The 24,542-nt window shown below is 35.2% G+C and overlaps 1 protein-coding gene across 6 annotated transcripts in view; it reads left to right on the top strand.

Annotated features, from left to right (window-relative positions):
* Positions 1-11,881, top strand: part of phf21b (PHD finger protein 21B) — a 94,497-nt gene extending 82,616 nt beyond the window's left edge. For 5 of the 6 annotated variants that reach the window (XM_056367535.1, XM_056367533.1, XM_056367530.1 and 2 more), the window contains 11 exons: positions 1,001-1,093; positions 2,104-2,469; positions 3,138-3,266; positions 3,860-3,911; positions 4,710-4,786; positions 4,886-4,940; positions 5,534-5,556; positions 6,163-6,321; positions 6,575-6,641; positions 6,756-6,859; positions 7,265-11,881. In XM_056367535.1, coding sequence (XP_056223510.1) covers positions 1,001-1,093; positions 2,104-2,469; positions 3,138-3,266; positions 3,860-3,911; positions 4,710-4,786; positions 4,886-4,940; positions 5,534-5,556; positions 6,163-6,321; positions 6,575-6,641; positions 6,756-6,859; positions 7,265-7,552 — 1,413 coding nt within the window. In that variant the 3' untranslated portion in view covers positions 7,553-11,881. The remainder of the gene's footprint in view (positions 1-1,000; positions 1,094-2,103; positions 2,470-3,137; positions 3,267-3,859; positions 3,912-4,709; positions 4,787-4,885; positions 4,941-5,533; positions 5,557-6,162; positions 6,322-6,574; positions 6,642-6,755; positions 6,860-7,264) is intronic. The other variant, XM_056367531.1, reaches the window with a different exon arrangement.
* The last annotated feature ends 12,661 nt before the right edge of the window (positions 11,882-24,542 follow it).

The raw sequence follows: 24,542 nt of genomic DNA, 5'->3' as shown, positions 1-24,542 counted from the left end.
CATTGTTTTTATTCATGATTCATTTAATCAATTCATTGTTTTTTTTAGATTTAATAATTAGAACATTTTTTTTATTTAAATGCCATTTTTTATGCTTTAATTTTACATTACATTATTGTGCGTGTTATTAACATCACACGCACAAGAAAAAGAAAATGACATTAAGTTTAATTAAAGATTTAATTCTGATATTGTCAGTGTTGGACTTCCGTATATTTGCAGTTTCAAACTTCTGGTTTTTAATTTCTCTGTAAACTGTGTCTGAATGTTGCAGTATTGATTATCAGTCAGCTGATCAGACTCTGCAGCTTCTTGTCTTGTTTTATTTATGGAGAAGTTTCTCTGAGCAGCAGGAAACAAGACGAAATTATTTTGAACAAAAAGACGGAGAAAGTTCAGAGACTAACGAGAAACACTGTGACATTTTCCTGAAGAGGATTTCCTCCTCCTCCTCCTCCTCTTCTTCGTTTAATGAAGCTCTGACTTTAATGAAGAGTGGTCTGAGGTTAAACCAGACAAACTCCGTCCTCAGAGGTGAATTAAAGCTGCGTTAATGTCGCCTGCCTCCATCTGTGCGGAGCAGCTGACGGTGATTTAAGGCAGGAAGACAGATGAAAGGTGGAGACTCTCATTACACTGCAGCCGAATGAAACTGTTATCCTTGGACGTGAATCGCTGCCTCTTCATCAGGAGGAGGGAAACCCGCTGGCACCACAAAATAATCACTGAACGAGTCGTTTAACCTCAGATTCTTTTCATTTTATTCAGATGTTTCAGATTATTTCACTTCTGTTTTTATAAATAAATCTCTCCATTTTTAAAAAGACAGATTGTTGAATTAATATGAAGCTTAACTTTGATTTCTCCACCTCCATGATGAACAGCAGAGGAGTGTAGGTGGCGCCCCCACAGGTCGATGTCAGTCACTACAACAACAACAGAGTCATTTTCCAGGTGTCTGTGTTTCCTGGTCTAACTGCTGCGTTCGGGTGTCTTTCAGATGCTGGGAACTCTCACTGCTGTGCCCATCAAGGTGCCTCAAGTCAGCTCCCTGCACCGGCTGGCAGGACAAGCAGCCACTGTGCTACCTCAGGTAACACACACACACACACACACACACACACACACACACACACACACACACACACACAGACACACACAGACAGACAGACAGACAGACACTCACACACACACACACACACACACACACACACATACAGACAGACAGACAGACAGACACTCACACACACACACACAGACAGACACACACACACACACACCTACACACACACACACACACACACACACACACATACACACTCACACACACACACATACACACTCACACACACACACACACACACACACACACACAGACAGGCCGCCTGTTGATAACGTCACCTGTAGTTATAAATGTTGGAGATTCTAAAGTTTCAGGTGTTTTCTTTTCCAAAATGAAACTTTTCTTCTTTAATTTGTGGTTAAAATAAATAAATAAATTGTCAGATCTTGAAATATTCATGTCGTTGAATCTGATGCATTTAAAGTGAAGATCACAAGATGCTGCTGGACTTCTTCATGTGATGAGGAAATATTCATTTGTTATTATTAGTTACCTGTTAATCAATGATCTTTATGTCTTTAAGTTGTCTTTGACTCTGTGATTTTATTGATGGTTTGTTTCCTTCAGCCTGATTTTCTAATATCTTCATGTTGGACACTTGATGAGGTTCGTCTGTGTTAACGAACTTTAAACCTGATTAGAAGATAAATAACTGCAGACTGATGTCATGTTTGTGGTGGCAGTGGCTGCGGTGACGGCAGACGTCCACCAGGAGGCAGCACAGACTCCTCTCAGTCAAACAGCTGAACTCAGAGTCTCTGTCCTGTGATTGGTCGACAGGAAGCCTCAGCAGCTGGATGAACATCTGCAGCTCAGACTCTGTTTGTTTCACATGAAACGTCCTGCAGAGTTCAGTCTCAGATCTGATTGTTCATCAGGTTGTTTGTCGGCCATGATGCTTTTGCTCATGTGACTTCTTCTACAGACTTGAGTTGTGGCTGCAGCTGTTAATCAGTCTCCCTCCTCTGGTCGTCCTGCAGGTCAGGCCAAAGACCCAGATCCCGGACAGCCTTCCCCACAGTCCCTGCCAGGAGCTGCAGCCCCTCAGTCTGCAGAGGGCCACCGCCGTGGTCAGTCCCAAGAGCCAGGGCCCCACCCTGCCCACCGCCAACAGCACCTTCAGTCCCGACCACCAGCCCAACGGCCAGAGCGACCCCTCGCCGCCCCCGGCCCCTCCCCACGGCCTGTCGGGGGGCTCCGACTCCAGCGGCCCGGCCCAGCACGCCTCTGCGGGACCCGGTGTGGCGTACGCCATCATCGCCGCCTCGCCCGCCACCGGCAACGGGGTGTCCGCCGTCAGCGAGGCCGTCAAGGTGCAGCCACTGCTCTTCAGCGCTGACAACAAGGCTGGTGTCTCCACCAACACTGAGTCTGAACCACCACAGAACCTGGTTCAACCAGACCTCAGAGACTGATCAGGTTTAACTGATCAGGGTTAACCGATCCGGGTCAACCGATCAGGTTTAACTGATCGGGTTTAATCGATCAGGTTTAACCGATCCGGGTCAACTGATCAGGTTTAACTGATCAGGTTTAATCGATCCGGCTCAATCAATCCGGGTCAACTGATCAGGTTTAACTGATCAGGTTTAACTGATCTGATCCAGAATGGACTTTAATAGAAACAATAGAAACAATAAATGTCACTGAACTCATTTAACTAGATTTAAGTCAGGGAGTGACTTTTATTTTGAAGGACAGACTTCATCGTCATGTGACAGCAGCTCAGCGTGATGAGACAGATAATTAACAGATCTGATAATTAATCATTAACGATCTGATCCTCTGATGTGAATATTGTTTATTGACTCATTTGTAGATTTTTTATTGTTTTATCTTGTTTAAAAAACCGAACAATCAATAATCGGTAGATCAATCAATAATGAGAACAACAGTTAGTTTCAGCTCAACACGTTTTGATAAAGTTTATAAAAACAAACTGATTCATTTTCTTCAGATGATGAAAAAGCTTCAAACCATAATTATTGATCAGATTATTATTGATTGTTTCCAGGTGATAATAATCCAGCCTCAGGCCCCCAGCAGCACCGAGGGGTCCCCAGGGGCCCAGGCTGACCTGCCGTCACAGGAGGCCCCGCCCACCCCGAAATCCCCGTCCCAGAAGAAAGACGAGGACCCGGAGGTGAGAAAATCAAACGCACAGAAGAAACATGAGCAAACTTTTATTCTGGTTTGTTTGTTTGTTTGTTTGTTTGTTTGTTTGTTTACAGCAACAAACAGTCTCTGATTCATTAATCAAACAGTAACGACACATGAGGCTTTAAACTTTATTTAAAACATTTAAATAAAGTGTTTTTTCTGCTGATAATGAGGAATGTGAACATGTGTTTGTTACGTAATTACAACCAGCTCACAACGACTCTTTATTGTTGATTCAAGTTTAATTTCAGGGATTAAATCAACGTTTTTTAGTAAAAACAGGGCAGAGAAAAATCCCATGATTCACTGCTGCTGTCAGATTTACCTGATGCAAATCAGAGAGGAGCAGCAGCTCGTTTGGAGAGAAGCTCCTGATGAAGATTTGCTCTTCACTGAAGAACTCTTGACTCTGAATCAGGCTGAGAGTCCTCCAGGATCCTCCAGGATCCTCCAGGACCCTCAAGGATCCTCCAGGACCCTCCAGGATCCTCCAGGATCCTCCAGGACCCTCAAGGATCCTCCAGGATCCTCCAGGATCCTCCACCTCATCGTTAACGTCTCCTCTCTCTCTTTCAGAAAATCGCCTTCATGGTCGCTCTCGGCCTCGTCACCACAGAACACCTGGAAGGTGAGTTCACACAGGAGGAGGGGGAGGAGGAGGAGGAGGAGGAGGAGGAGGGGGAGGAGGAGGAGGAGGAGGGGGGAGGAGGAGAGGAGGAGGGGGAGGAGGTGGAGGAGGGGGAGGAGGAGGGGGGAGGAGGTGGAGGAGGAGGGGGAGGAGGAGGAGGGGGAGGAGGAGGGGGAGGAGGGGGAGGGGGAGGAGGAGGGGGAGGGGGAGGAGGAGGAGGAGGAGGAGGAGGAGGAGGGGGAGGAGGAGGGGGAGGGGGAGGGATGACACTCAGATTTTATTCATGCTCCTGTTACAAACATCATCAGCTGAGTGTTTCATTAAAACTAGAGGGAGATGAGAGAAAGTGACGTCGTCCATGTTGTCAGGCAGAAATATTAAATGAATGTGAGACTTAAAGATCTATAGATAGATATTTGTTCCTTAAAGTTTGAAAAATCTTTACATTTATATTTAGTAAACAACAAACAGATTTCAGTTGTTTAATTAAGTTTGTTTAAATCAGGTTTGATAATGATGAGATAACGTATAATAATAATATAATATAATAAACATGAAGTTTTTACAGCGTTAGAAACAGTTTTCAGTCTGATCTGAATCTGCACGTCTGTAACTTCACCTGGACAAAGGTTTATAATGAGGAAGTTATAATGACAGTCACATGGACCGTGGTTACCTTACATTAATGAACTCCAGCCTAACGAGCCTTTAATCGGCTGCACATGAACAGATGTGGAAACACCTGAAGCTGCTGTTCACCTGCAGATGTTTTAATGAATGTTTTTTCCTCGTGAGCAGAAATCCAGACGAAGCGACAGGAGAGGAAGAGGCGGAGCACGGCCAACCCGGCGTACAGCGGCCTGTTCGAGCCCGAGGTCAGAAACTAAGTCACCACCTCTTCATGTTACTGCGTCGTTTCTAAAGTGTTTTAAATATCTGTTGTCACGTCTCACTTCCTGTTTGTGTCTCTGCAGCGTAAACGTCTGGCGTCTCATTACCTGAACAGCTCGCTCTTCCTGTCGGCACGAGGTAAAACTCATCAGCTGAGATTAAAGTCATTTAAAGTCACTCACAGTTTAATATGAACTCATCAGTTGGTTTTCTTTAAAGTCGGACACAAGAAACACTCAGACTTTTATTTTGAAAGACAATGGACCATTATAAGTATTTCTAAAAATTATTCGTTAAGATTTGTGAGGCGGAAATGTTTGAAACTTTTCCATCCAGCTGCAACTGTCCTCCTCCTCCTCCTCCTCCTCCTTCTCCTCTTCCTCCTCCTCCTCCTCCTCCTCCCCCTCTTCCTCCTCTTCCTCCTCCTCCTCTTCCTCCTCCTCTTCCTCCTCTTCCTTCTCCTCCTCCTCTTCCTCCTCCTCCTCCTCCTCCTCCCCTTCCTCATCCTTCTCCTCCTCCTCCTCCTCCTCCTCCTCCTCCTCCTCCTCCTCCTCCTCCTCCTCCTCCTCCTCCTCCTCCTCTTCCTCCTCCTCTTCCTCCTCCTTCTCCTCCTCCTCCTCCTCCTCCTCCTCTACTTCTTCTCTGGTGTTTTCCTGCTGCACGGCTTCACCTGTCACCTGTCTCTCTGTGTGTGGCCACTAACCTCTGCTCTGCTTCCATTCACATGCTAGACTCTGAGGATTTCTGCTGGAAGGTAGGTCACATGACATCACATGATATGACATCACATGATATGACATCATATGACATCACCTCTGCTGTACACTTCCTGTAGAAGAAGATGGGAGCAAAGACAAAAGCTTCATACTTATATTTTACTTTGAAAATCATCTGAGGAGTCACACATTTAGAATATCATCTTATATTGTTATCAATATTAATATGAATATTGATCTTGTTGAAGTTGATCAGATTTTGTCTTTTTCTGATAAAAATTTGATTTAAAAAATCAAGTTTTTCAAATTTTCTCTGAAATTCAGAGACAAAAACAAGATGATAAATTCCCCTTGAACATCTGGACTGATGATTATCAATCAAGTCAGGAAGGAACTGATCGATGAGGTTTTTCTGTCACATGATCGAGAGAATTCAGACACATGAAGCCAGATGATTTTCAAAATAAAATGTGTGAAGAGTCATTTCACTGCTGCGTCCTCTAACTCGTTTATGTCCCTGATTCAAATGAAACTTTCATGTTTTATCTTTAATGATCTGAAAGTTCATTTTGTTTATTTTGAAATAAAAACCTTTAAATGACCAAGACACTGTGTGAACTCACTGGTTGTTGCCGTGACGACAGGAGGACTTGGAGCATGACGACCACTGTGCCATCTGTAAGGAGGACGGCGAGCTGCAGCCCTGCCACAACTGCCCCCGAGCCTTCCACCCCAACTGCCTCCATCCGCCGCTCAAAACCCCCCCGAGAGGCCCCTGGTACTGCCCCAAGTGCCAGAAAAAGGTGAGACGTTCCCTTTGGAGAAAACACTTCCTGTCACCACTGTGCAGCAGGAAGGACGTTAGCTTAGCTTAGCTTAGCTTAGCTTAGCATAAAGACTGGAAACAGGTGGAAACAGCTAGCCTGGCTCTGTCCAGAGAAAACCCAGCTCCTGTACCACTGAGTGGTTCAGTTACTGCTCCAGTCCTGAAACAGTCCTGACCGTGACCTCTGACCTGTGACCTATAGTAACCTCTCTGCCGTCTCTGTTCTCCAGGTTCTGAACAAGGAGAACATGTCGTGGCCTCAGAACTTTGTTCAGTCCTACGTCACACACAAGACAGGTGAGAACGAGTTCCTCTCTCTACAAGACTCAGTGTGTCGTTGTGTTGTTTATGTGCTGATCAAGTGTGTGTGTGTGTGTGTGTGTGTGTGTGTGTGTGTGTGTGTGAGAGCAGTGAGGCAGGAGGAGAAGCGACGGCTGGTGAGGAGAAACAGCGAGCTGAAGAAAGAGTGCGCTCACCTGGAGGAACAAGACGAGCAGCTCAACAAGACGCTCAAGGTAGAGACACACACACACACACACACGCACGTACACACACACATACACACACACACACACACACACATACACACACACACACACACACACACACACACACACATACACACACACACACATACACGTACACACACGTACACACATACACACACATACACACACACACACACATACACACACACACACATACACACACACACACACATACACACTGCATCTCGTGTTCTGTTGTTTTGTTTTGACGTGACCACGCCCACTCAGGAGACAGGAAGTGTTTTCTGTTTCTTAACATTGCTGCTGCTCGTAGTGAGTCATCTTCTTTTATAGAGGATCTTTGATAGAGTTTGCGCTTCAGTCGTACGTCAGCTGACAGGAAGTTAACTCTGCCACTTCCTGTCTCCGCAGCACTGCATGGACCTGAGGGAGCGTCTCCTCGGGCAGCAGAGAGACACTCAGGCGTCGCTCGACCGCCTCAAAGACCTCATCAGGTTGATCCAACGCGACCAGCTCATCCAGGTCACCATGACGACCACCGCCACCATCGCCGCCTCCCTGCTCTCCCAGTCCTGGATCAAACCCACCAGCACCGCCGCAGCCGCCGCAGCCACGGCCACGGCCACCGCCGCCCCGGGCCCTTCGGCCACACCCCTGCAGAAGAGCCACGCCCACAGCCAGGAGAACATCAACAACTAGCCCCGCCCCTCCCCCCACCACCACCTCACACGGTGCTCCGACTTTTTTCAGCGTCGAGGGCGGCGAAGTTTCTTTCGTGGGAATATTTCAACATGTTTGTGTGCGAGCTGAAGACGAACTGAGTCACGTGTTTTTTAAAGCCAACACCTCCAGTGCTTACGAGATTTCTTTTTTCAAGTTCTTTTCTATTTCTTCATGTTCTTGGCCTTAATGTATTTATTACGACAGTTAGAGGACGAGCCGCCGCGGGAACACGAGGCTCCTGGAGACCCCGCCCTTTTCTAACAGGTCCGGTTCTTGTTCTGCAGATAGAGAGAGAACAGTAGAGCTAGTGGACTGTACAGTCATATATCTGAGTAGATGTTTGTTCTCATTCTCCTACGAACAATGTTTTTGCCATAATAATTCAGGAAATGTTTTCATGGTGTACGTGAACGAGCCTTCAAACAAAAACAGAGAATAACTTTTTTTCAGTATTAATAGAGTTAAAGTCAAAGAAAAAAGTATTTAAGATGAAACTACAGAAATTAGCATTTCTAGTGGAGAGTTTAGTATTTTCATGATGCCTGTTGATAAATGTAAGTTTGGAGTATTCAAGGGGATCACTGTACATATGTTGTATTATTATTATTATTGATATCATCATCGTCATCGTCATCATCATCATCGCAGGTTTTTCATAATGGAGGAACTGAGCTGAGTCTGTTTGTGTCTCTGTTTGATTGACAGCAGCAAAAACAAGAAAATAACAGAAGAAGAAGAAGAAATGAAAAATATTTAAAAACATCTTCAAGTAAAAAAAAACTTTTAAAAAAATCACGGTTTGATTTTTGTTGCAGAAGCCGAACGTTAAATATTAAATATCAGAGCTTTTCATTTATTTCCTCTGTAGAGTTCTGCAGGAATGAGTCCAAAAACCTGGATCTGAGTTAGCATGTTAGCATGTTAGCACTTCCTGTTCCCTGATCCTGAAGTCTCTGGGTTGTTGGTTAGAATTAGATTAGATTAGATTAGATTAGATTAGATTAACTTTATTAATCCCACAACTGGGAAATTCTTTTACCACAGCAGAAATCAGAATGAAATCAGGTCTGTGTTTAACACAAGCTCAGGACGTTTTCATCGTCGGGGACGTTAAACGTCGTCATATTGAACATGAAAACCGATCTACTCACCAGTCCACCTTTACAGCCTGGTTAACTCACCAGTCCACCTTTACAGCCTTTTGAAGATGATCCTGCGGAACTAAACCAGAAACTTTATTTTCTACTGTCTAGAAGACAATGGGAAAATGTCAGTGACTTTAGTGGAGGGAACCAGGGTGACGCTCACTTCCTGGTTGTTCTACACACACGTCATTCCTGCAGCTCTGAGTCTCTGATTCTGTGATCTTTATTCTTCACTCAGTTTCTGCCTAAAATCAAACCACAAACCTGAAGTTTCCTTCCACTGTAAATACATTTCAAATATTTTAGTTTCTGCGTCTTTAAAAGAAACTTTATCGTGTCCAGATGTTGTTGTTGTTGTTGTTGTTGTTTCTGCTGCTGCGTCATCACCAGGAAACAAACAGACTGAGCTTCAGTTCGTTCCCTCCAACACAAACGTCGTTCAGTCGACGTCATGCACCATTAAGCCCCTCCCCCTTTAACCAGTGTAGAAAATATGCCAAAAACTCTTTGTTTTTCTACCGGGATCATTAACGTCTACTGTGCTTTTTTCCCGCCCTGCCTGTTTTTATATTTTTGGCGTGAAGCTCTTTTTTTTTTACTCGTGTGTTTCCGGTGACGAGCCTGTCAGCTGACAGATGAACACTGCCTCAAGTCCAAACCGTCTCAGATCCAGGTTTTCGTCTCTGTTGCGTCATTTTCTCGACACCGGTCGATCAGAAACGGGACGCCTCTGTCAAACTGCAACAACTCTCTCTGACTGTGGGCGGAGCGGCGGCACGGAGGCCACGCCCTCCCGGTTTGACGTCGAACCGGGACGCTGTTTCCGCCGCTGCCGCGTCCCGCTCGGTCTGTTGTGTATCTCGCTAGTCTTCCTGCTGGTCCAGAGAGGTTCCGTTTAAATGTTGAATCATAGATTTAGTTTATATTTGATTTGATCAAAGTGTCACCAGGTGAGGAGCAGCTGCTGCTGCTAATGCACAAACACGAACAAAGTACAGAGGAAGATGCCTTTAAGAAAAGAGAAGAGAAAAGAAGTGATTTTATTTGTTTTGATCATATCCAGGTCACATGACTCTAAAGTATCAAAGATACAGAAAAGATCCTCAATGTTGGAGAAGCATCATCTGCACGAAAAAAAAAACCACTGAAGCGTCTGTGGATTCAGAGTCGAACGAGTCGAACGAGACAAAAAAATAACGAGCAGCAATATAAAAGAAAAAGCTTCAGTTGCTTCAAATGAACCAGTTCTTACAAAATGTCCTGAATCGTACAGATGTGAAGGAGAAACAGTCCTTCAAACAAATGCATCGTTTATTTTCACTTGTATTAAAAGTGAAAAGTGTCGATGGTGGATGAGACGTCACGTCGTGTTTCAGTCGTCTGCAGCCAAACACGCATCAGCTGATCTGGACGCTCTGTGACCTTCGAGTCCAAAGAGGTTTTTACTGTGAATCAGATTCAGATTCATTAATATTAATCATTTCATTAAATTTAAATAAACAAACAAATTTAATTCACTGTAATAAATGACAAAGAGAAACAGCAAGTTTTTATGTTTGAGAAAATCGACTGTTCAGTCAATTCAAACGTGACTCATAGATTTAAATGAATATAAGTTATTAATTGTCTTAATAAATTACAGACAAATTGATCGTAATGACTCAACAGTACTGCAAATGATTATTTTCATTTTCTCAATGAATCATAAACTCGTTTTCACTCAGAGTTTAACTGAGAAATGCTGAAACAAACCCGACAGACTCGCAGGTTTAATGTTTGTGTGAAGAAATATTTGGACATTAAACTCGAACGATAGAAACAAACTGAAAAGCTTTGGACTCAAAGGTCACAGCCGTCCAACAGTTCAGCTCAGAGACGTCTCACTCTGATCTAAATCCACAGGTTGTTTGACATGTTTCACCAGATACAGAGCCTGAGACATTTCTGCTGACTCAGTAAATCCAGATGTTGGTGCAGCAGATGTGGTCACCTCCTCTAACATCATAAAACATCCAGCACCAGGGAAACAGAGCAGAGAGCAGCTGCTCTTGTCATTTATTGACTTTTTTGTTCTTTTTTCCACTAAATTTCAGAGGAAATTTTTTTTTTCCTTCATGAATTTTCTAAAACAAAAAGTCTATAATCAACTGAAGAATAGAGCACACTGTTACATATTAAACTAAACAGTAATAACAGTATAAAACACTTCAAATTGGCTCCAAATGTAACTACAGTACAACAATATTAAAACTGTCCTGACACATATTCGCAGTAATGAACCAACATTCACACTGACGGGACAGTTTCTGACGAAAGAGTATTTTTTTTAATTCAAGATGTTTTTCTATCAGAACAACACTTTGATATGTTTTAAGTAAAACTCTGAGTGAAGGACTTTTACTTTGATTTGTATTTGTATTTTTATATCTCAGTATTACCAAGGAAACTGTCCTGACTCACCTCCATCACTTTGTGTTATTTAGTTTTTATTTTAGCGTCTCTGCTCTTTTTTCCATCAACAGTAAATCATGTTTTTCTGATGTTATCAGAGGTCGTCTTTGTTTTACACCTAAAAACGCTGCAAGAAAAAAACCTGATTGTTCAACATAAATCCATTTATCTAACTTTTGTTTTTTTGATTAATTTTTCTTCAGACGTCAAAACTGAAAAATATTCAGTTTACATTAATATAAATCAGGAACCAGCAAATATTTCATGTTTTCTGTTGGTACGAACTAAATAATTTAAAAGGTGAAATGATCACACTCCCAGGCTCTGTATCTGAGGCAAACAGATGATGCATTAATCTGCCTTTATGAACGAATGAATCATGATCAGTGTGGAGTCCTGATGTGAAACATATCCAGTCCTCGACCAGACCACAACCACAGATGGATCCATATCAGCTCCGTGTCGTGTCGATACTTCAAACCCCCACAAAATAAGAACTCCTCCTCCTCCTCCTCCTCTTCCTCCTCCTCCTCCTCTTCCTCCTCCTCCTCCACCCCCACCCCCACCCCTCCACACCTCCTCATCCATTTCTAGAAATCTTCTCCGGGAGAAACTGTGCAGTGCTTAAACAGATCTATTTTAATACACAACACGACATTTGAACAAATGAGAAAAAAAAAGTTAGAACATTTTTATATTCTTTTATCAAGGAGCAAAAAAAAAAAAATGAAGAGAACAGAACATTGGATTTTCTATTGTTTGCCAGTTCTGCATTCTGACTTCTAGCTTACAACGTTCTGTGTTCTTCTGCCACGAGGAGGCGACGACGACACGACGACGGCGTGTAGACGGAAATGAAAGTGTGTGTTGGCTGTTGGAGTAGGAGTTTTTTTCTTTGTCATTGATAAGGGGACTGTCCAGTGGATAGTGTGTATAGGAAAGTGTTTGTCTTAAATATGCCAATGTAGTTTTTTTCTTCTTTACGATGCATTAAAAAGTCGATCGATGGAAGTTGGTAAATGGTTAAAGAGTAGTCTCACTTTTTTGTACCAAGTTCTTACGAAAAATTGAATCATTAATAAACGAAATTCAAGAACAAAAGGATTCAAGTGTCTGTTTTCATCTCATTTACACATTTAAGGCCAAAAAACAAGTGTTTGATTTTTCTTTTTAAAACTCCTGAAAAAACTTCACTGCTCAAACTATAAAACATAAATACATTAAATAATGAAATAAAGTATGAAATAAATACAAAATGAGTAATAAAGTTAATAAATAAAACCTGAAGATGTCTTTTTCAAGAGTTCAACACTCAAACTCCTCATATTTTAAATCTAAATGTTGCTAAATCCTGATTGGTGCACAGAATTGTATGACATCACCTTTTCCAACTGAGACCCGCCCACTTAAAACCAGTGAGTAGAACCCTGAGGAACAAGACAAAGTCAAAATCCAGAATACGTCTGCACCTGTGGTCAAATCCAGATGTTATAACTGTGATGTCGTTTGACAAAATTACCAAACAAATTAATGACAGAGTCTGACCTGTGATTTCAGGTGGATTTACTTTCTGAGGAAAAGTAAGAATACATAGACATGTTTGGTTTTTTTTAATCATTTTTTCAGGTGTTTGCCTTTATATCAGTGAGAGAGAGAGAAAGAAAGACATAAAAAGAGCTGTTGCTGTCCAGCCAAAAATGTCATACTATAGTAAGGCATAAAAACGTCGAATAAAGTCGAAGTAAAGTAAGGCATAAAAATATCAAAAAACGTCATAGTATAGTAAGGCATATAAACGTCAAATAACGTTATAGTATGTTAAGGCATAAAAAACATCATAGTATAGTAAGGCAATAAAACGTTATAGTATAGTAAGGCACGAAAATGTCAAAAAACGTCACAATATATTATGGCAAAAAAAAGTCATAGTATAATAACACATAAAAACAGAAAAAAACGTCATAGTATAGTAAGGCAAAAAAATGTAAAGAAAAGGTCATAGTATAGTAAGGCAAAAAAATGTCAAAAAAACGTCATTGTATAGTAAGGCAAAAAACGTCATAGTATAGTAAGGCAAAAAAAAATAAAAAAAGTCATAGTATAGTAAGGCAAAAACGTCATAGTATAGTATGGCAAAAAAAAGTAATAGTATAATAAGGCATAAAAACTGAAAAAAAACGTCATAGTATAGTAAGGCAAAAAAATGTCAAAAAACGTCACTGTGTATTATGGCAAAAAAAGTCATAGTATAATAAGGCATAGAAACTGAAAAAAAAACCTCATAGTATAGTAAGGCAATAAAATGTCAAAAAAGGTCACAGTATATTAAGGCAAAAAAAGTCATAGTATAATAACACATAAAAACAGAAAAAAACGTCATAGTATAGTATGTCAAAAAAACTCATAGTACGATGAGGCATAAAAACCGAAAAAAATGTTATAGTATAGTAAGGCACGAAAATGTCAAAAAACGTCACAATATATTATGGCAAAAAAAAGTCATAGTATAATAACACATAAAAACAGAAAAAAACGTCATAGTATAATAAGGCAAAAAAATGTAAAAAAAGGTCATAGTATAGTAAGGCAAAAAAATGTAAAAAAAACGTCATAGTATAGTAAGGCAAGAAAATGGAAAAAAACGTCATAGTATAGTAAGGCAATAAAATGTCAAAAAACATCATAGTATAGTATGGCAAAAAAAAGTCATAGTATAATAAGGCCACAAAACTGAAAAAAAACGTCATAGTATAGTAAGGCAAAAAAATGTAAAAAAACGTCATAGCATAGTAAGGCAAAAAAATGTCAAAAAAACGTCATTGTATAGTAAGGCAAAAAACGTCATAGTATAGTAAGGCAAAAACGTCATAGTATAGTATGGCAAAAAAAAGTCATAGTATAATAAGGCATAAAAACTGAAAAAAACGTCATAGTATAGTAAGGCAAAAAAACATCAAAAAACGTCATAGTATTGTAAGGCAAAAAAATGTAAAAAAAACGTCATAGTATAGTAAGGCAAAAAAATGTCAAAAAAAGTCGTTGTATAGTAAGGCAAAAAACTTCATAGTATAGTAAGGCAAAAAAACGTCATAGTATAATAAGGCAAAAAAATGTCAAAAAAAGTCGTTGTATAGTAAGGCAAAAAACTTCATAGTATAGTAAGGCAAAAAAAAGTCATAGTATAATAAGGCATAAAAACTGAAAATAAACGTCATAGTATAATAAGGCAAAAAAACGGAAAAAAACGTCATAGTATAGTAAGGCAATAAAACGTCATAGTATAGTAAGGCAAAAAAACGGAAAAAAACGTCATAGTATAGTATGGCAAAAAAAAGTCATTGTATAATAAGGCATAAAAACTGAAAAAAAACATCATAGTATAGTAAGGCAATAAAACGTCATAGTATAGTAAGGCAAAAAAACGGAAAAAAACGTCATAGTATAGTATGGCAAAAAAAGTTAAAGAAACGTCATAGTATAGTATGGCAAAAAAAGTCATAGTGTAGTATGGCAAAAAAAAATCAAAAAAAGTCATAGTATAGTATGGCAAAAAAAGTCATAGTATGATAAGGCAAAAAAACAGAAAAAAACGTCAAATAACGTTATAGTATAGTAAGGAAAAAAAAAAGTCAAAAAAAGTCATAGTATAGTAAGGTAAAAAGTGTCAAAAAACATCATAGTATAGTAAGGCAAAAAAAAGTTATAGTATGATAAGGCAAAAAAACAGAAAAAAACGTCATAGTATAGTAAGGCAAAAAAACAGAAAAAAACGTCATAGTATAGTAAGGTAAAAAGTGTCAAAAAACATCATAGTATAGTATGGCAAAAAAAGTCATAGTATGATAAGGCATAAAAACTGAAAAAAAACATCATAGTATAGTAAGGCAATAAAACGTCATAGTATAGTAAGGCAAAAAACCGGAAAAAAACGTCATAGTATAGTGTGGCAAAAAAAAGTTAAAGAAACGTCATAGTATAGTAAGGCAAAAAAAAAGTCAAAAAAAGTCATAGTAAAGTAAGGTAAAAAGTGTCAAAAAACATCATAGTATAGTATGGCAAAAAAAGTTATAGTATGATAAGGCAAAAAAACAGAAAAAAACGTCATAGTATATTAAGGCATAAAAACCGAAAAAAACGTCATAGTATAGTAAGGCAAAAAAACAGAAAAAAAAGTCATAGTATGATAAGGCATAGAAACCGAACAAAATGTCTTAGTATAGTAAGGCATAAAAACGTCAAATAACGTCACAGTATAGTAAGGCATAAAAATGTAAAAAAAACATCATAGTATAGTAAGGCAAAAAAACGTCAAAAAACGTCATTGTATAGTAAGGCAAAAAAAATTCATAGTATAATAAGGCAAAAAAACGGAAAAAAAAAAAAACGTCATAGTATATTAAGGCAAAAAAAAGTCATAGTATGATAAGGCAAAAAAATGTCAAAAAAACGTCAAATAACGTTATAGTATAGTATGGCAAAAAAAGTTAAAGAAACGTCATAGTATAATAAGGCATAAAAACGAAAAAAAAAACGTCATAGTATAGTAAGGCAAAAAAACATCATAGTATAGTAAGGCAAAAAAATGTCAAAAAATGTCACAGTATATTAAGGCAAAAAAACGTCATAGTATAATAACACATAAAAACAGAAAAAAACGTCATTATATAGTAAGGCAAAAAAACGAAAAAAAACGTCAAATAACGTTATAGTATAGTAAGGCAAAAAATTGTCAAAAAACGCCACAGTATAGTAAGGCAATAAAATGTCAAAAAACATCATAGTATAGTATGGCAAAAAAAAGTCATAGTATAATAAGGCATAAAAACTGAAAAAAAACCTCATAGTATAGTAAGGCAAAAAAATGTGAAAAAAAAAATCTTAGTATAGTAAGGCAAAAAAATGTCAAAAAAACGTAATAGTATAGTAAGGTAAAAAACGTCATAGTATAGTAAGGAAAAAAAAATCAAAAAAAGTCATAGTATAGTAAGGCAAAAACTTCATAGTATAGTATGGCAAAAAAAAGTCATAGTATAATAAGGCATAAAAACTGAAAAAAAACCTCATAGTATAGTAAGGCAAAAAATGTCAAAAAACGTCATAGTATAGTAAGGCAAAAAAAAAACAAAAAAAGTCATAGTATAGTAAGGCAAAAACGTCATAGTATAGTTTGGCAAAAAAAGTCATAGTATGATGAGGCATAAAAACGGAAAAAAACGTTATAGTATAGTAAGGCAAAAAAACGGAAAAAAACGTCATAGTATAGTAAGGCAAAAAAATGTCAAAAAACGCCATAGTATAGTAAGGCAATAAAATGTCAAAAAACGTCATAGTATAGTATGGCAAAAAAAGTCATAGTATAATAACACATAAAAACAGAAAAAAACGTCATAGTATAGTAAGGCAAAAAAACGGAAAAAAACGTCATAGTATAGTATGGCAAAAAAAAGTTAAAGAAACGTCATAGTATAGTAAGGCAAAAAAAAGTCAAAAAAAGTCATAGTATAGTAAGGTAAAAAGTGTCAAAAAACATCATAGTATAGTATGGCAAAAAAAAGTCATAGTATGATAAGGCAAAAAAACAGAAAAAAACGTCATAGTATATTAAGGCATAAAAACCGAAAAAAAACGTCATAGTATAGTAAGGCATAAAAAAAGGAAAAAAAAAATCAAAAAAAGTCATAGTATAATAAGGCATAAAAACTGAAAAAAAACGTCATAGTATAGTAAGGCAAAAAACGTCAAAAAAACGTCACAGTATAGTAAGGCATAAAAATGTAAAAAAACATCATAGTATAGTAAGGCAAAAAAACGTCAAAAAACGTCATTGTATAGTAAGGCAAAAAAAATTCATAGTATAATAAGGCATAAAAACGGAAAAAAAAAACGTCATAGTATAGTAAGGCAATAAAACATCATAGTATAGTAAGGCAAAAAAATGTCAAAAAACGTCATAGTATAGTATGGCAAAAAAAGTCATAGTATAATAAGGCATAAAAACGGAAAAAAAAAACGTCATAGTATAGTAAGGCAATAAAACATCATAGTATAGTAAGGCAAAAAAATGTCAAAAAAAATCACTGTATATTATGGCAAAAAAAGTCATAGTATAATAACACATAAAAACAGAAAAAAACGTCATAGTATAGTGAGGCAAAAAAACGGAAAAAAACGTCATAGTATAGTAAGGCAAAAAATTGTCAAAAAACGCCATAGTATAGTAAGGCAATAAAATGTCAAAAAACATCATAGTATAGTATGGCAAAAAAAAGTCATAGTATAATAAGGCATAAAAACTGAAAAAAAACCTCATAGTATAGTAAGGCAAAAAATGTCAAAAAACCTCATAGTATAGTAAGGCAAAAAAAAATAAAAAAAAGTCATAGTATAGTAAGGCAAAAACGTCATAGTATAGTAAGGCAAAAAAAAATCAAAAAAAGTCATAGTATAGTAAGGCAAAAACGTCATAGTATAGTATGGCAAAAAAAAGTCATAGTATAATAAGGCATAAAAACTGAAAAAAAACCTCATAGTATAGTAAGGCAAAAAATGTCAAAAAACGTCATAGTATAGTAAGGCAAAAAAAAATCAAAAAAAGTCATAGTATAGTAAGGCAAAAACGTCATAGTATAGTATGGCAAAAAAAGTCATAGTATGATGAGGCATAAAAAAAGGAAAAAAAAAAACGTTATAGTATAGTAAGGCAAAAAAACGGAAAAAAACGTCATAGTATAGTAAGGCAAAAAAATGTCAAAAAACGCCATAGTATAGTAAGGCAATAAAATGTCAAAAAACGTCACAGTATATTAAGGCAAAAAAAGTCATAGTATAATAACACATAAAAACAGAAAAAAACGTCATAGTATAGTAAGGCAAAAAAACGGAAAAAAACGTCATAGTATAGTATGGCAATAAAATGTAAAAAAACATCATAGTATAGTATGGCAAAAAAAAGTCATAGTATAATAAGGCATAAAAACTGAAAAAAACGTCACAGTATAATAAGCCATAAAAACGGAAAAAAAAAACGTCATAGTATAGTAAGGCAATAAAACGTCATAGTATAGTATGGCAAAAAAAAGTCATAGTATAATAAGGCATAAAAACTGAAAAAAAACGTCATAGTATAATAAGGCAAAAAAATGTCAAAAAAACGTCATTATATAGTAAGGCAAAAAACGTCATAGTATAGTAAGGCAAAAAAAAATGTAAAAAAAGTCATAGTATAGTAAGGCAATAAAATGTCAAAAAACGTCATAGTATAGTATGGCAAAAAAAAGTCATAGTATAATAAGGCATAAAAACCGAAAAAAAACGTTATAGTATAGTAAGGCAAAAAAACTGAAAAAAACGTCATAGTATAGTATGGCAATAAAATGTAAAAAAACATCATAGTATAGTATGGCAAAAAAAAGTCATAGTATAATAAGGCATAAAAACTGAAAAAAACGTCACAGTATAATAAGCCATAAAAACGGAAAAAAAAAACGTCATAGTATAGTAAGGCAATAAAACATCATAGTATAGTAAGGCAAAAAAATGTCAAAAAAACGTCATAGTATAGTATGGCAAAAAAAAGTCATAGTATAATAAGGAATAAAAACTGAAAAAAAACGTCATAGTATAATAAGGCAAAAAAAAGTCAAAAAAACGTCATTATATAGTAAGGCAAAAAACGTCATAGTATAGTAAGGAAAAAAAAATGTAAAAAAAGTCATACTATAGTAAGGCAATAAAATGTCAAAAAACGTCATAGTATAGTATGGCAAAAAAAAGTCATAGTTTAATAAGGCATAAAAACGGAAAAAAAAACGTCATAGTATAGTAAGGCAAAAAAATGTCAAAAAACATCATAGTATAGTATGGCAAAAAAAAGTCATTGTTTAATAAGGCATAAAAACTGAAAAAAACATAGTATAGTAAGGCAATAAAACCTCATAGTATAGTATGTCAAAAAGAAGTCATAGTATAATAAGGCATAAAAACTGAAAAAAAACGTCATAGTATAGTAAGGCAAAAAAATGTAAAAAAACGTCATAGTATAGTAAGGCAAAAAAATGTCAAAAAAACGTCATTGTATAGTAAGGCAAAAAACGTCATAGTATAGTAAGGAAATAAAATGTCAAAAAACATCATAGTATGGTATGGCACGAAAATGTCAAAAAACGTCACTGTATATTATGGCAAAAAAAGTCATAGTACAATAAGGCATAAAAACTGAAAAAAAACCTCATCGTATAGTAAAGCAAAAAAAAGTCAAAAAACGTCATAGTATAGTAAGGCAAAAAAATGTCAAAAAAAACGTCATAGTATAGTAAGGCAAAAAAATGTCAAAAAAACGTCATTGTATAGTGAGGCAAAAAACGTCATAGTATAGTAAGGAAAAAAAAATCAAAAAAAGTCATAGCATAGTAAGGCGAAAACGTCATAGTATAGTATGTCAAAAAACGTCATAGTATAGTATGGCAAAAAAGTCACAGTATGATGAGGCATAAAAACCGAAAAAAAACGTTATAGTATAGTAAGGCAAAAAAACTGAAAAAAACGTCATAGTATAGTATGGCAATAAAATGTAAAAAAACATCATAGTATAGTATGGCAAAAAAAAGTCATAGTATAATAAGGCATAAAAACTGAAAAAAACGTCACAGTATAATAAGCCATAAAAACGGAAAAAAAAAACGTCATAGTATAGTAAGGCAATAAAACATCATAGTATAGTAAGGCAAAAAAATGTCAAAAAACGTCATAGTATAGTATGGCAAAAAAAAGTCATAGTATAATAAGGAATAAAAACTGAAAAAAAACGTCATAGTATAATAAGGCAAAAAAATGTCAAAAAAACGTCATTATATAGTAAGGCAAAAAACGTCATAGTATAGTAAGGCAAAAAAAAATGTAAAAAAAGTCATAATATAGTAAGGCAATAAAATGTCAAAAAACGTCATAGTATAGTATGGCAAAAAAAAGTCATAGTATAATAAGGCATAAAAACGGAAAAAAAAACGTCATAGTATAGTAAGGCAAAAAAATGTCAAAAAACATCATAGTATAGTATGGCAAAAAAAGTCATAGTATAATAAGGCAAAAAAACTGAAAAAAACATAGTATAGTAAGGCAATAAAACCTCATAGTATAGTATGGCAAAAAAAAGTCATAGTATAATAAGGCATAAAAACTGAAAAAAAACGTCATAGTATAGAAAGGCAAAAAAATGTAAAAAAACGTCATAGTATAGTAAGGCAAAAAAATGTCAAAAAAACGTCATTGTATAGTAAGGCAAAAAACGTCATAGTATAGTAAGGCAAAAAAAAATCAAAAAAGTCATAGTATAGTAAGGCAAAAACGTCATAGTATAGTATGGCAAAAAAAAGTAATAGTATAATAAGGCATAAAAACTGAAAAAAAGCGTCATAGTATAGTAAGGCAAAAAAATGTCAAAAAACGTCATAGTATAGTAAGGCACAAAAATGTCAAAAAACGTCACTGTATATTATGGCAAAAAAAGTCATAGTATAATAAGGCATAGAAACTGAAAAAAAAACCTCATAGTATAGTAAGGCAAAAAAATGTCAAAAAACGCCATAGTATAGTAAGGCAATAAAATGTCAAAAAACATCATAGTATAGTATGGCAAAAAAAGTCATAGTATGATGAGGCATAAAAACCGAAAAAACGTTATAGTATAGTAAGGAACAAAAATGTCAAAAAAAGTCACAGTTTATTATGGCAAAAAAAAGTCGTAGTATAATAACACATGAAAACAGAAAAAAACGTCATAGTATAGTAAGGCAAAAAACGTCATAGTATAGTATGGCAAAAAAAGTCATAGTATAATAAGGCATAAAAACTGAAAAAAAACCTCATCGTATAGTAAAGCAAAAAAAAGTCAAAAAACGTCATAGTATAGTAAGGCAAAAAAATGTAAAAAAAAACGTGATAGTATAGTAAGGCAAAAAAATGTCAAAAAAACGTCATTGTATAGTGAGGCAAAAAACGTCATAGTATAGTAAGGAAAAAAAAAATCAAAAAAAGTCATAGCATAGTAAGGCGAAAACGTCATAGTATAGTATGTCAAAAAACGTCATAGTATAGTATGGCAAAAAAGTCACAGTATGATGAGGCATAAAAACCGAAAAAAAACGTTATAGTATAGTAAGGCAAAAAAACGGAAAAAAACGTCATAGTATAGTAAGGCAAAAAAATGTCAAAAAACGCCATAGTATAGTAAGGCAATAAAATGTCAAAAAACGTCACAGTATATTATGGCAAAAAAAGTCATAGTATAATAACACATAAAAACAGAAAAAAACGTCATAGTATAGTAAGGCAAAAAAACGGAAAAAAACGTCATAGTAAAGTAAGGCATAAAAATATCAAAAAACGTCATAGTATAGTAAGGCATATAAACGTCAAATAACGTTATAGTATGTTAAGGCATAAAAAACATCATAGTATAGTAAGGCAAAAAAACGTCAAAAAACGTCATAGTATAATAAGGCAAAAAAATGTCAAAAAAACGTCATTGTATAGTAAGGCAAAAAAACAGAAAAAAACGTCATAGTATATTATGGCAAAAAAAGTCATAGTATAATAAGGCATAAAAACTGAAAAAAAACGTCATAGTATAGTAAGGCAAAAAAACGTCAAAAAACGTCATAGTATAATAAGGCAAAAAAATGTCAAAAAAACGTCATTGTATAGTAAGGCAAAAAAACAGAAAAAAACGTCATAGTATATTATGGCAAAAAAATGTCAAAAAACGTCACAGTATATTATGGCAAAAAAAGTCATAGTATAATAACACATAAAAACAGAAAAAAACGTCATAGTATAGTAAGGCAAAAAAACGGAAAAAAAAAACGTCATAGTAAAGTAAGGCATAAAAATATCAAAAAACGTCATAGTATAGTAAGGCATATAAACGTCAAATAACGTTATAGTATGTTAAGGCATAAAAAACATCATAGTATAGTAAGGCAAAAAACGTCAAAAAAACGTCATAGTATAATAAGGCAAAAAAATGTCAAAAAACGTCATTGTATAGTAAGGCAAAAAAACGAAAAAAAAACGTCATAGTATATTATGGCAAAAAAAAGTCATAGTATAATAAGGCATAAAAACTGAAAAAAAACGTCATAGTATAGTAAGGCAAAAAAACGTCAAAAAACGTCATATTATAATAAGGCAAAAAAATGTCAAAAAAACGTCATTGTATAGTAAGGCAAAAAAACAGAAAAAAACGTCATAGTATATTATGGCAAAAAAAGTCATAGTATAATAAGGCATAAAAACTGAAAAAAAACGTCATAGTATAGTAAAGCAAAAAAAAGTCAAAAAACGTCATAGTATAGTAAGGCAAAAAAATGTCAAAAAAACGTCATAGTATAGTAAGGCAAAAAAATGTCAAAAAACGTCATTGTATAGTGAGGCAAAAAACGTCATAGTATAGTAAGGAAAAAAAAAATCAAAAAAAGTCATAGCATAGTAAGGCGAAAACGTCATAGTATAGTATGTCAAAAAATGTCATAGTATAGTATGGCAAAAAAGTCACAGTATGATGAGGCATAAAAACCGAAAAAAAACGTTATAGTATAGTAAGGCAAAAAAACGGAAAAAAACGTCATAGTATAGTAAGGCAAAAAAATGTCAAAAAACGCCATAGTATAGTAAGGCAATAAAATATCAAAAAACGTCATAGTATAGTAAGGCATATAAACGTCAAATAACGTTATAGTATGTTAAGGCATAAAAAACATCATAGTATAGTAAGGCAAAAAAAAGTTAAAAAAACGTCATAGTATAGTATGGCAAAAAAAGTCATAGTATAATAACACATAAAAACAGAAAAAAAACGTCATAGTAAAGTAAGGCAAAAAAACGGAAAAAAACGTCATAGTATAGTATGGCAAAAAACATTATAGTATAGTAAGGCAAAAAAAATCAAAAAAAGTCATAGTATAGTATGGCAAAAAAAATCAAAAAAAGTCATAGTGTAGTATGGCAAAAAAAGTCATAGTATGATGAGGCATAAAAACCGAAAAAAACGTTATAGTATAGTAAGGCACGAAAATGTCAAAAAAAAATTCACTGTATATTATGGCAAAAAAAAGTCATAGTATAATAACACATAAAAACAGAAAAAAACGTCATAGTATAGTAAGGCAAAAAAACGTAAAAAAACGTCATAGTATAGTAAGGCAAAAAAATGTAAAAAAACGTCATAGTATAGTAAGGCAAAAAAATGTCAAAAAAACGTCATTGTATAGTAAGGCAAAAAAATGTCAAAAAAACGTCATTGTATAGTAAGGCAAAAAAATGTCAAAAAAACGTCATAGTATAGTAAGGCAAAAAAATGTAAAAAAACGTCATTGTATAGTGAGGCAAAAAACGTCATAGTATAGTAAGGAAAAAAAAAATCAAAAAAAGTCATAGCATAGTAAGGCGAAAACGTCATAGTATAGTATGTCAAAAAATGTCATAGTATAGTATGGCAAAAAAAGTCATAGTATGATAAGGCAAAAAAACGAAAAAAAAACGTTATAGTATAGTAAGGCAAAAAAACGGAAAAAAACGTCATAGTATAGTAAGGCAAAAAAATGTCAAAAAACGCCATAGTATAGTAAGGCAATAAAATATCAAAAAACGTCATAGTATAGTAAGGCAAAAAACGTCAAAAAAACGTCATAGTATAGTATGTCAAGAAACGTCATAGTATAGTATGGCAAAAAAAGTCATAGTATGATGAGGCATAAAAACCGAAAAAAACGTTATAGTATAGTAAGGCAAAAAAATGTCAAAAAAAGTCATAGTATAGTAAGGCAAAAAAATGTCAAAAAACGCCATAGTATAGTAAGGCAATAAAATGTCAAAAAACGTCACAGTATATTATGGCAAAAAAAGTCATAGTATAATAACACATAAAAACAGAAAAAAACGTCATAGTATAGTAAGGCAAAAAAATGTCAAAAAACGCCATAGTATAGTAAGGCACGAAAATGTCAAAAAACATCACTGTATATTATGGCAAAAAAAGTCATAGTATAATAACACATAAAAACAGAAAAAAACGTCATAGTATAGTAAGGCAAAAAAACAGAAAAAAACGTCATAGTATAGTAAGGCAAAAAAACGTCAAAAAACGTCATAGTATAATAAGGCAAAAAAATGTCAAAAAAACGTCATTGTATAGTAAGGCAAAAAAACAGAAAAAAACGTCATAGTATAGTAAGGCAAAAAAATGTAAAAAAAACGTCATAGTATAGTAAGGCAAAAAAACAGAAAAAAACGTCATTGTATAGTAAGGCAAAAAACGTCATAGTATAGTAAGGCAAAAAAAAATCAAAAAAGTCATAGTATAGTAAGGCAAAAAC

Source organism: Seriola aureovittata, chromosome 22, assembly GCF_021018895.1.
Source record: "Seriola aureovittata isolate HTS-2021-v1 ecotype China chromosome 22, ASM2101889v1, whole genome shotgun sequence".
Lineage (NCBI taxonomy): Eukaryota > Metazoa > Chordata > Actinopteri > Carangiformes > Carangidae > Seriola > Seriola aureovittata.
Note: the sequence above shows the minus strand (reverse complement) of the source record. Positions and strands in the feature narration are given on the sequence as shown.